Source organism: Cibotium barometz, chromosome 2 (assembly GCF_041138505.1).
Source record: "Cibotium barometz isolate CiBa-2024 chromosome 2, ASM4113850v1, whole genome shotgun sequence".
Lineage (NCBI taxonomy): Eukaryota > Viridiplantae > Streptophyta > Polypodiopsida > Cyatheales > Cibotiaceae > Cibotium > Cibotium barometz.
Window position 1 is genome coordinate 26744331 of NC_141047.1, and position 11393 is coordinate 26755723.

The following is an 11393-nucleotide window of genomic DNA, read 5'->3' on the forward strand; positions in this document are numbered from 1 at the left end:
ATTGAAGGTTTAATTAAAGTATTTCTATAAAATAATATTAGGAGAGAAATTTTTACACAACGTATATATATATATATATATATAGACACACAAAAATGCATGTTATATATATGAAAGTTTTGCAAGTTTTGGGAAAATAGTTTGTTTTTTTTTTTTTTGGGGGGGAGCGAAGCCCAAAAGAGGGCTCTGAACACTTATGACTCACACAAGATGATGTTCATAAAAAACACGTGGAGGAGGCTGGTGGCAATCTCGCCGGATGAAGCATGCTTGCAGATACAGTGCGCCAAAAAAAAACATAAAAACAAACAAACAAACGAGTTACAGTATAGCTTGCAGATCCAGTTTAAGGCGAGTTATTAACCTGTGCGCAAAAAAACAAACGCATCGCTGTACTTTGCAACTCCCAAAAAAGAAAAAGAAAACGAGAGTCTTGGCTCTCTCTTGATGTCAAGGTCGATCATACACTGCTGCTACTGCTTATTAGCAGCAACAAGAATCGACCATACACTGCTGCTGCTGCTTCTTATTAGCAAGGTCGATCAGCATGAAGCCATGTGTTAAAAATTCTTGTAAACTGATTAAGTGATAGGTGTATTAAACCCCCCACCTTTTCCCCCTCAACAGATCTAGCGCATATATATAATATATTCACTAGTTGAGGGGTGTACGTTGAACTTGCAGGAGGTGCTGCTGCTGATGATCATATGAGCTCAAGCTGCATTTTCTAAGCATCTAACATGCGTTACTGCTCAATTATGGCCTTCAATTGGAGGTTCCAAATGCTGTTAATGTTGTTGGTGCTTTCATCATGTCTGCAAGCGGCCTCTGCAACTCATCACGCCGCTGATGATGCGTGCCCCTCCGTTGTGTTTGCATTTGGGGACTCTCTCTCGGATACGGGCAACCTCGTGAGGACATGGAACCCTGCCATGCTCTCACCAGCTTTCCTTCCCTATGGAATCACCTACTTCAAGAAGGCGGCACACCGCTTCTCAGACGGTCGTCTAATCATCGATTGCATAGGCAAGTATCATCAAAGCATTATAATAATCTTGAGAGAGAGCAAGAGGACTTCAAAGATTAATCATCTAATTGATGTCACGGCCATCTTCTCTGACAAGTATATTTTGATTTTTGGTGACTTGGGGTCGTGTGTGTGTGATTTGGTGCTGCAGTGCAGTCGCTGGGCCTCCCTTTCTTGCCACCTCTCTTGGAATTCGTCGGGACGGATTTCTCTCACGGTGTAAACTACGCAGTGGGCAGCGCCCCAGCTCTCAATTACTCCTACTCTGTAGAGCTTGGGACTCTCCCTTATACCACCTGCACACTAGACGTTCAACTACAATGGCACCAGACCTTCTTGCAATTTATTGAAGCAGGTATAATTCCCCCTTGTGAAACTCCATATAGGATAATTTAATGCAAGTGCTAACCCCAAGCCGCCAGAACATATATACGTTGATATTTATGGTTGTAAATTATGTATAAACGTGTTAATAGCTAACCATTACCACATGAGCTAAAGCCACATACATGATTAATTATTTGATTACTTGTAGGTTTGCAAGGAGGTGTCACCACTTTCCCCGATGCATCAGTTGTATCAGAGGCTACTTACTTCATAGAAATCGGTGGAAATGATCTTGAAAACTATGTCATGTCCGGGTTTGAATATGCAGAAACCATGAGCTTGCTACCCCGTGTCGTGGACAAGGTTGCCGATGCTATCGAGGTTAGTGTTCGATCTCCTTACTAATCTCACTTGAATATTGCATACATCGATCAAGCCCACTAGCTTAAACCTACATTTGTTAGTGCGATGGCGCAGCCAAATAAAGTAGAGTGCTACTCTAATTAGTGCAATATTTATATGAACATCACAGTGCAATAATTATAGTTTATAAAGGGAGCTCAACAACGTAATCTTAATCTTGATTTTGGATATATGCATGGGTGAAGTTTCTGTACGCCAAGGGGGCGCGTAATTTTATGATAAGCGGCATAGGCTTACTGGGATGCAGTCTCACAACGAAGTATTATGCGGGCCGCGGCCAAATATTGGACGAGAGGGGATGTTTGGCGTGGGTGAATGAGGTATCCCGCAACTACACCGACTCTCTGGGACGCTTGAGCGAGTCTCTGCAGCACCTCTTACCCAGTGCGACTTTCATCTTCTTGGACCTCTACTCGGCCTTCGACGAGATCATGACCAACCCTGCTAACTATGGTACAAATTAACAAAGATGATGATTTTAAGCCTAAATTAATTGAATTAATCTACAAGACATAACCACTAAAATTAACATGGCTATAATGTGACTATCTTGTCATAAGATCTTTCAATGAATAAATAAATAAACTAGTACAATTTTTTTTAGAGGTATGATATTAGAATCTTTACTCAGCTTAACATTAGAAATGACGGCTATAATAATATGACTATCTTGTCACATAAGATCCTTCAATCAATACACATTTTGACATAAACTAGTTCAATAATTTTTAGAGGTATGGCCTTGAAGTACTTACAACATTTGTTGACATTGCTTCAGGACTTATTGATATTGAAAATGCATGTTGTGGGGCACCAAGCCTTGGAGCGGCATCATTGAATCGATACAACCCTTTGGCTTCCTGCAGTCAAACTAGTGTCCTATGTGATGATCCCAACACTTTCTTGATTTGGGATGGAATTCACTTCACTGACAATGTGTATCGACAGATTGTCAATATGTTTATTGAAGGGAGATTCATTACACCTTCAAATGCACTTTCAAGGTGTGGTGCTACATCTCTTGGGAGAGCATGATTTTGAGGTATGGTGTGAGAGCATAAAATTTCCATTTCTTCAATTTCTTTTTTTTAACAATAAGCACCTATAAGTTGTAACTCCTATTGCAAAGTTTATCTAGCAATCAATTATTGTATTCTTTTGACACGATGCATTTCTTTATATACATCGACTGTTTAATTTTTAAAAAAAATAGAATTATAGTAAATGTTAACATTTACTATAATCCTAAGGTCCAACTTCTATTATACCGCATGAATAAGGAGGTCTAGTTTTCAATAATAAAAATGGCACTTTATTTGACAAGATTCTAATAGAATGCACAAATAGAATTTTGTCATTTACTACACAAGATTTAGAAGAGTTTATTCCTCTAGCTATGGTATTATGAATTCATACAGGGTGCTTCATAAACCTTTTAGATTTATTATTTGAAATAAAAAGGTGTATACACAACTGCAGTATTTCCAGGCCTAAAAGATTTTATAACAAACATGAGAAGTAAACATGTTATCTTAAAAAGTGTTCTTAACATGATCAATTAGGTGGAAATAAAAATTTATCATTTATGGGGGTTTGGCACAACTATCTAGAGTCTACTAGGATCACTCTACAAAAAATACCTTACATGTGAAACACTCTTAGGTAGCACAATACATTTTCACTGAATATTCAGGATCACTTGAGTGTTCCACGAGAGTGAAGAATGCAAGGGTCTTTTCTAGTTGGAACCTGGTAGAACAACCCTCGCTTGTGGAGAAGCTAGGTTCCTTAACCATGCCTTCCTTGGTGTCACCACAAGGGAGCGTAGCACTTGGGTAATGAGAAAAGAGAGAGAAATACAAAAATATTAATCTCAACCTTAATGCTAATGTGAGTGAGAAAATGGGGGGGAAGATGATGGAGAGAAGAAGAATCGAGTACGCAACATCACTCTACACACCAAACAATCTAAACATGAAAGCATGCATCTAAAAGAGAAAAAAATGCAAGTGATCTCAACATAAGAGCATAAAAGTAGACTCATTTTCTATAAGCATGTACTACGCGAAGTGTCGATTTCGAATGTGTATGCTCAATTTTTGGTTTGGTGAAAAGTTATAAGAAAAATTTAGTTATAGGACTATCTATGTAGAGAGAAGATAATAAGCTAAGTGTTAGAGGTGTTAGTGGATGTATGTTTATATGATTGGTTCAAATATAGTTGCAGTATAACAGGGCTATAGTACCACAATGTTAGAGATTGTAGGTTTCTTGTTGCAAGTAAGAAAGTTTTCTAAAAGTACCAAATGGTAAGTTGCTATGAATAACTATGCCTAATAGTCTATCAGATTATGAGCATGAGAAGCTGGATAAGGACTTCCAAGTGTGGAAGTTCAAGATGACATAGGAGTTCAACATATGTGATAAAAATGATCCAGATATTGGTGAAGAAAATTCCACCTCTCAAGAGTGCGTGCATTTAAAGCACAACATGAAAGAGGTATAGGTAGGTATTATATTGGTTTTTTGTCAGTGTGACAAATTCTCTCGTCGGGGGGTCACTCAAAAATATATAAGATAGCACGCAAGTTTCGTATAAGGGGTTTTTTTCTCTTGTGAAGTTATAGAAAATTTACACACATGAGGGGATTTTTAATTGAAATGGAGAAAATTTTAGTACATAAGAGGTACTTTTATTATAAAAAGTGTTATAGAAGGGGTGTTCTTAAAATTTTAAAATTTGTAAAGTAGGGTGTTTTTCAAATATCCCTTAAACACACATGTTACGTAGGGGGTTAATAGAGTGACCCATCCCCCCACCAATATCTGTGATTATGCATATATAGGATATAGAAATGGGTAAGGGGGCTTGGGACACCTTGATAAAGTTATATAGTATAAACACCTAAGCTTAAAAGATGCAAGCTAGAGTAGGAGCTGAATAGTATGGCCAAAGGAAAGCTGAGTATAAATGATGACTCATCAGTTAAGATTAAAGGGCTTGTAGATGTGAATAGAGTGACCCATCCCCCCACCAATATCTGTGATTATGCATATATAGGATATAGAAATGGGTAAGGGGGCTTGGGACACCTTGATAAAGTTATATAGTATAAACACCTAAGCTTAAAAGATGCAAGCTAGAGTAGGAGCTGAATAGTATGGCCAAAGGAAAGCTGAGTATAAATGATGACTCATCAGTTAAGATTAAAGGGCTTGTAGATGTGCTTGCTTCTTCTATTAGATCACCACTTGATGATGATGATATAGTTTTGGTAACCTTAAATGGTCTTGGCAAGGAATAAGACCAGTTTCAGACCTTCATTGGAGTTCAAGAGAACTTTCTTGATTTTTAGGAACTGATTTATCTTCCATCCGTGAGGAGATAAATATTGGGGAAGGTTCATCCTCTGGGTATTCACATAAGCAAGCCTTTTAATCAGATACAGATAGAGGTAGATGTAGATCATCATCATCCAGAGGCTGACATGGAGGCTGTTTTGGAAATAGAAATCATAGCTAGTAACAACAACATGAATCTAATGTACAAATAAGTGAAAGAGATTACTCTAGAGGTAGGGGAGCTAGAGAGGCCGAAGTGATTGGCAAAGAAATTAGAGTGCAAATAACATATAGTGCTATTACTATGGAAAACTAGAGCACATGGTAAAGGACCTCATAAAAAGTAGAATGATATCAAAAGTGGAAAGTTGTAGTAAGGCAAATATGCTAGTATGCATCATCAAGTAAATAGGCTGATAATAGAAATAAGTAGTTGTTAATGTTGTAACATATGCTAATATATCCATGTAAGATTGAGAGATATTTGGTATGTGGATTTTCGTGCCTCTAACCACATTACCACTCATGGAAAGTGGTTTAGAGATATGTAGAGAATGAGAAAACTAGGATATATGTCCCCAAGGTGGTAGCGTAATGGATAAGACTTTGAACAGAGGTCTTGGATTCAAATCCGCTTGGGGACATCTTATTATAAGGGTGTGTTTGTGCAAGTGGGCATGTAGGTACCATTTGCACATCTTAGGCCATCATCATCCAATCATCATGGTGCTTGCTTTCACCTTCCTCTTCGGCGATACTAGTGTGCAATGCTTTGATCCCTTGAAGGGTTGCCATATGAACATCAAAGATCGGTACTCAACTTACCTTTCCGAGTACTACCAAAGCTGTGTAGGGTGTTCACTTCAATCGCCCAAGTGATTAACTTGTGGGATTCATCCCACGAGACTAGTTCACACCGCCTACAAAGTGGGAAATATTTGGAAGAGTGGTACCCTCTTATGGTACTTGGGTATGTGTGTGGTTAGTATGGTGTGTGCACAGTTGGGTGAAATTCTCGTGTGCGACTAGGAATAGAATAAGACCTCATGAAAAAAAGAAAACTAGGGTATGTGGAAACATGTGATAATACTTTGCATCCCATTGTGCATGTTGGTAAAGTGCCATTATCTATGCAGGATGGTAAAGTGGAGTACTTGGAAGATTTACTTCATGATCCAAATATTATAAAGAACTTAGTTTTTATTGGATAGATGGTTGAGTACGATCTGCAAATGAGGTTTCATTCTCAAGGATGTTTTATAAAATACTTCAAAAATTAGTGTTGCTTTGTTATAAAGTGTAACAAAAATTTAAGGATGTTTGCTTTGGATGATATTTACATGCTTGAGGTTAAAGCAGTCATGTTTACATATGGAATAAGTGTCATTGCAAATATTTACATCTGGCATAAGCGCATTGGTCATATGAATATATAGTGGTAGCTGAAGTCTATATAGGCCTAAAGTTTTGTATACAGGTTTGCAAAAGTTTACGGTTAATGGTATGCATAAAGTATGTGAAGCATACTAGCTTGGTAAGCAAGCTAAACATGCTTTCTTGCATGAAAAGCACGTCAATGCAAGGCCATTGGATGTTATACATTAGGATGTATGGGGATCGACCAAGATGGTAACAATTGCAGGCTGTAGGTATTATGTTACATTCATTGATGGTCGCACTAGAAAAGTGTGGGTTTATTTCTTGAAGGAGAAAAGTGAGGTGTTTGCTCACTTTCAGAGATTTAAAGCCATGGTCCATAAAGAGAAAGGTATGCATATCAATTTTTCTAAGATCGTATGGTGGGGGAGAGTATTTTTCCAATGAGTTCAGTGATGTCTTAAAAAAACAGGGGATCAAGAGATAGTTTACGTTGCAAGCACATTGCAACCAGATGGTGTAACAGAAAGCAAACGTTGTCGTGCCATTGCACGTCTATGGTGTGAAACCATGCATATGAGGCCATTAAATGCAAATCCAGATGACTTGAGTCATTATATGAAGCCTATGTACATATGTTCATATTGTAAATGAGGTTCAATAAGACGAGCTGAGGCTGAGTCAGGTCTCGAAGCTTCTGTACATGTGTTGCTTCGTTATGGAGTCCCCAGTGGACTATGCATCAACAGATTATGTAGAGGGTTTGAAAGAGCCTTGGATGTGCCCTTTTAATCCAGGTGGACGGATATGCTGGAAGGATTACCAATGGGGAGAAGACTATTGGTTTGGTTTTGATCCAGGAGGATGGTGCCCTAGAGCTACCTTGCAGTGGAGAAGTTCAAGTTTTCCTTTGGACCCAGGTGGTGGGATAGTAGATTTTTGGAGCTACTTAGCATGAATGCTCTGGCAGACTTGGGGGTGGGCAAACCATGTTGGGAGTTTTTTGTTGATCCACTTTTGACCCTGGAACAATAGTTTGGCGGGTGCTTTAAGGCTTGTCACTTGTGTTTGAGCTCAAGTGTTGGTGTTTGCTAAGCTTATGAGAGGTGTGTACATTTGCATTGTATCTTCTATAAGATCTATAGCATATAGTTTTCTCGCATGCCCAAGGTTACTTGAGGTGGTAATGATAATGGCAACATGTATAGCCTTGATAGTTTTGACGTCAGCTGCATGGGATGGTGATATGAAACAAGAATAAGTTGGCAATTTGTATGAGTTACAAGTAGTATGGAAAGCTGAACGTGGCAGCTTACGTGGAAAAATTCGAATCTAAAGCTACATAAAAGGTGGCGCAGAGTATTGGCAAGGAAGGAAATTTCGTGAAAATAGCTGCAAAAGGGATGCGCGCTCGATTTCCTTGCGGGGAAAGAGAGAAAAACCAGAGAAGAGGGCGCATATGGAGAGTGTGTACAGAAAAATGAGAACCAGGGTCGTCATCTACCAGAGAATTTTAAATCAAAACAGCGTATACTGTTTACAGCTTGTTGGAGTTAGAATTAAAGAGGAATTTGAGTACTATCTAAGGAGGTGATTTTCAGAATATACAAATTCTCTTCCTTGCGCAGTCTGTAGCGAAGCGGCTATATAGAGAATAGCGAAAATCAAAGAATATTTCGCTTGTTCTACTTTCAGTTAAGTGGTTTTTTTTTTAATTTGTTTACTATTACCTACGATTTGGAAAATCGTGTATTATATAAACCTTTTAAGGTTTTGGAGAATGAGAGGAATCCGGATTTGGAGAATTGTGGAATAAAAGCATCAAAAATACAATAAGGTTCCTGGTAATTGGGTTTTGTTTTCTACTCAATTGGATTTTGGAATGCAAGTCATGGAGTTTCCTAGAATCACATGAGCATGTTATAGATATGCCATATGTCATCTTTTGTTTGTGAGTTGTTGGAATTTAAAAGCAGGTTTTCAAGAGATAAAGAGACACCTTGAAATGATGGAATTGGTGTCACTTGATGTATGTAATGTAAATGGTCACATGTATGTGGAAAATTTTTGAAGATTATGTTATGCCTACATGTGATTGGTTTGAGGGATTTGGAAAAAGGAGCCAGTAAATCTATGCTTGGAAAGGGACAAGTACTTGATACACAATTTATGTGCAATCATCAAGGTTAATTCAGGGATGTATTGAGGTGAATTTGCACATGTTTATGACATCAAAAATGGAGATGGCTTATGCTCCTTGGAGAGTTATGTGTGTGAGTTTCCTTGTGGGGAATAGAAGCTACTCTCACAGCTAGAAGTCCCGTGCTTTCCCAGCGACACCGACCACGTCACGACACCATCTTTGGTGAACCCGACGTGAAACTGCTGGGGTGAGAGTGTGGTGAAATATACAGGGAAGCTATGGCTGAGAATTCTGAGGGTCAGGGGGTTCATTTTGACCCCGGAGTTATGCAAATGTTTCAGATGTTTACTATGTATATGCAACAGCAGCAAGCTGCTGAGAGAGGACAAATTTCTACGACCAAAGCACTGCAATCAATTGTGAAAAAGGTGGATCAATTTGATGGTAAGGATATCACAAAGTACCTGCGCAATTACACAAAGGAAATGGAGCTAAACAGGGTGACTGAGGAGGATATGCTTCGAAGCTTTGAGCTGGTATGCATTCCTGAAATAAGAGAGCGCATAAGAGGATTGCAGACAGCACATGGTGGCAGAAATTGGGAGGAGTTAAAGCTTGCTTTAAAGGATGAATATTTCATGGAGGATTCCGAGCGAGTGACCAAACGAACTTTCTTGGAATGGGTCACAAAACCCAAAATGGGAATTTCTGCCCACAGAGTTGCTAAGAGAGTTTGAGAAGCGCTATGCCCAGTTGTCAAGGATAGAGCGCACAACTTTGGATAGAGGAAAAACAGAGCTCTTCTTACAAGCAGCTGGGAAAGATCTCCAAGAGAAACTGGAAATCCTCCTTGAGGATAAGGATACAGAGCAGGGACTAAAGAGTGATTGGAATGATGTCGAGGATGCGGTCACCATGCTAGCAAAGCGGCAGCGAAGGAGGGATAAAATGGTGATGAGCTCGGTAACTCCTATGACTGCTGTTACCCCTGAGAATCTACCAAAACCAGCTGCTGCAATCCCAAAGGTAGAAGGGCCGATGGAAGAACTTATTAAGGGCATGCGAGACCTAAAATTGAAGATGTCCAGGATTGAAGAAAAGGGGCTACCATTAGGGCAGGCTTCTATGCAAAGGCCTCAAAGCAAAGAAGGGTTTACATATAGATGCATATGGTGTGATGACCCAGAACATGCAAAGAAAGATTGTGCTAGCTATAAAGAAGCCCTCAGAAATCAACTTGTGTTTTTCAAAGATGGGAAAATCCACCTTACAGAGACTGGTCTTCCATTAAGCACAAACTTTGGGAAAGGAGGGATGAAAAAGCTGGTTGAGGATATGGCTGCTAGTCATGCCATCTCTATGGTTGAGGCAGCAACCTATGGATTAAAGGTTGGACAATCAAAGCAGGGATCTGAGAATGATGAAGATTATGAGAATGAAGATTTTTGGCCATCAACAATGGAATTAATTGCGTCAAAGAAGGTGTCTAAGCAAGCTTTGCATGAGGCAGGTGACTGTATACGTCTTGAGACTGGCTGGGAGGAGCCTGTGGATTCTTTATCTGTTCATGCCTACATTGCAAAATGCCAGAATAATGAGGCACAAGTAGAGGAAAAGCGTAAGAGGGAAAATGAGGAAGGAGGGCCATCAAAAAGGGTCACTCGTGGTAGTGAAAAGAAGGATCCTGGGCCATCACATATGCCTCCACCGCATAGCAGACCTCCACAAGAAGTATCAGTGGAAGAAGTGCCAGCAAAAATGAAGCATGAGAAGGAGAAGGGTAAAGGGAAAAGTCCACTCTACAAGCTTCAATCTGATATTGAAGCCACAACAGATCTCAAAAAGGTGCTTGAAGAGAGGATTCTAAACAGCAGGGTGGAATTTACACTAGGGGAAGTCTTGGGGATTGCAAAGAAAGAATTCCATGATGAGATAATTGATATTATACGAAGGAAAAGGCAGTCCATAATTGAATCTATTCCATCACAAGGGGAGGCAAGCACTTCCAAGACTCATGGAGTACAAGTACAGCAAAAGGAAGAGAGAGAAGATGTGGTGGAATGTAATCACTCTGCTGATGGGGCACGACAAGTGCGCTTTGTGGAAGAGGATGATGAAAAAGAAGTTCTTACAAAGAGTCATTACTCCAGGAGCCATTGGGCAAGGGCCACCACACTGAAACCCTTGTCAAGATAGGTGACTTGGAAGAGCCGTATGTTGCTCTAATCGACCATGGGTCTGAAATAAATCTTATGGCTAAAAATCTCTACAACAAATGTAAGTGGCCAATGGATGTAGATCATGGGTGGATGATTAAAGCAGCTAATAACTCATCTGGAGAGCTCTATGCAGCATGTCCAAATGTAAGGGTAACCATAGGGGATGTGAAAGATGATCAGAACTTCTTTGTTCAGGAGATGTCATCGTATCCCCTCATCCTTGGGCAACCCTACATTACAGCTGTGAGGATGGAAACAAAAGTTTTGGATGATGGCTCGGCATATGCAAGAATAAGGAGTAAAGATGGCAAGAAAGTTGTTCAGTTCTTGACAGTTTGCATTAACCATGAAAGGAAGCTGTTCAGTTCTTGACAGTTTGCATTAACCATGAAAGGAACCGTGAATCTCTTCGAGCACAGTCACTCCCAAAGATAAATAGAGAATTCATGAACTACAGGGAGATGAGGGATTTTGGCCAGGTGCCATTGTAAAGCGGGATTCCAATGGTACAAGGGAAAATGAGTTCTCACAGGAC

At 39.6% G+C, this 11393-nt stretch overlaps 1 protein-coding gene across 2 annotated transcripts; it reads left to right on the forward strand.

The window, feature by feature from the left end:
- Nucleotides 1–334: 334 nt before the first annotated feature.
- Nucleotides 335–6729, forward strand: LOC147640872 (GDSL esterase/lipase At5g45910-like). Of its 2 annotated transcripts, XM_086809160.1 has the most exons (7): nt 335–537; nt 685–1026; nt 1179–1382; nt 1563–1735; nt 1963–2230; nt 2556–2819; nt 6597–6729. In XM_086809160.1, the coding sequence occupies exons 2-6, from the start codon at nt 741–743 to the stop codon at nt 2810–2812; spliced, it is 1188 nt and encodes a 395-aa protein (XP_086665286.1). In that variant the 5' UTR covers nt 335–537; nt 685–740; the 3' UTR covers nt 2813–2819; nt 6597–6729. The 2 variants fall into 2 exon arrangements, with proteins under 2 accessions (XP_086665286.1, XP_086665284.1); XM_086809158.1 differs by lacking the exon at nt 6597–6729 and having other exon boundaries at nt 2556–2892.
- Nucleotides 6730–11393: the final 4664 nt, after the last annotated feature.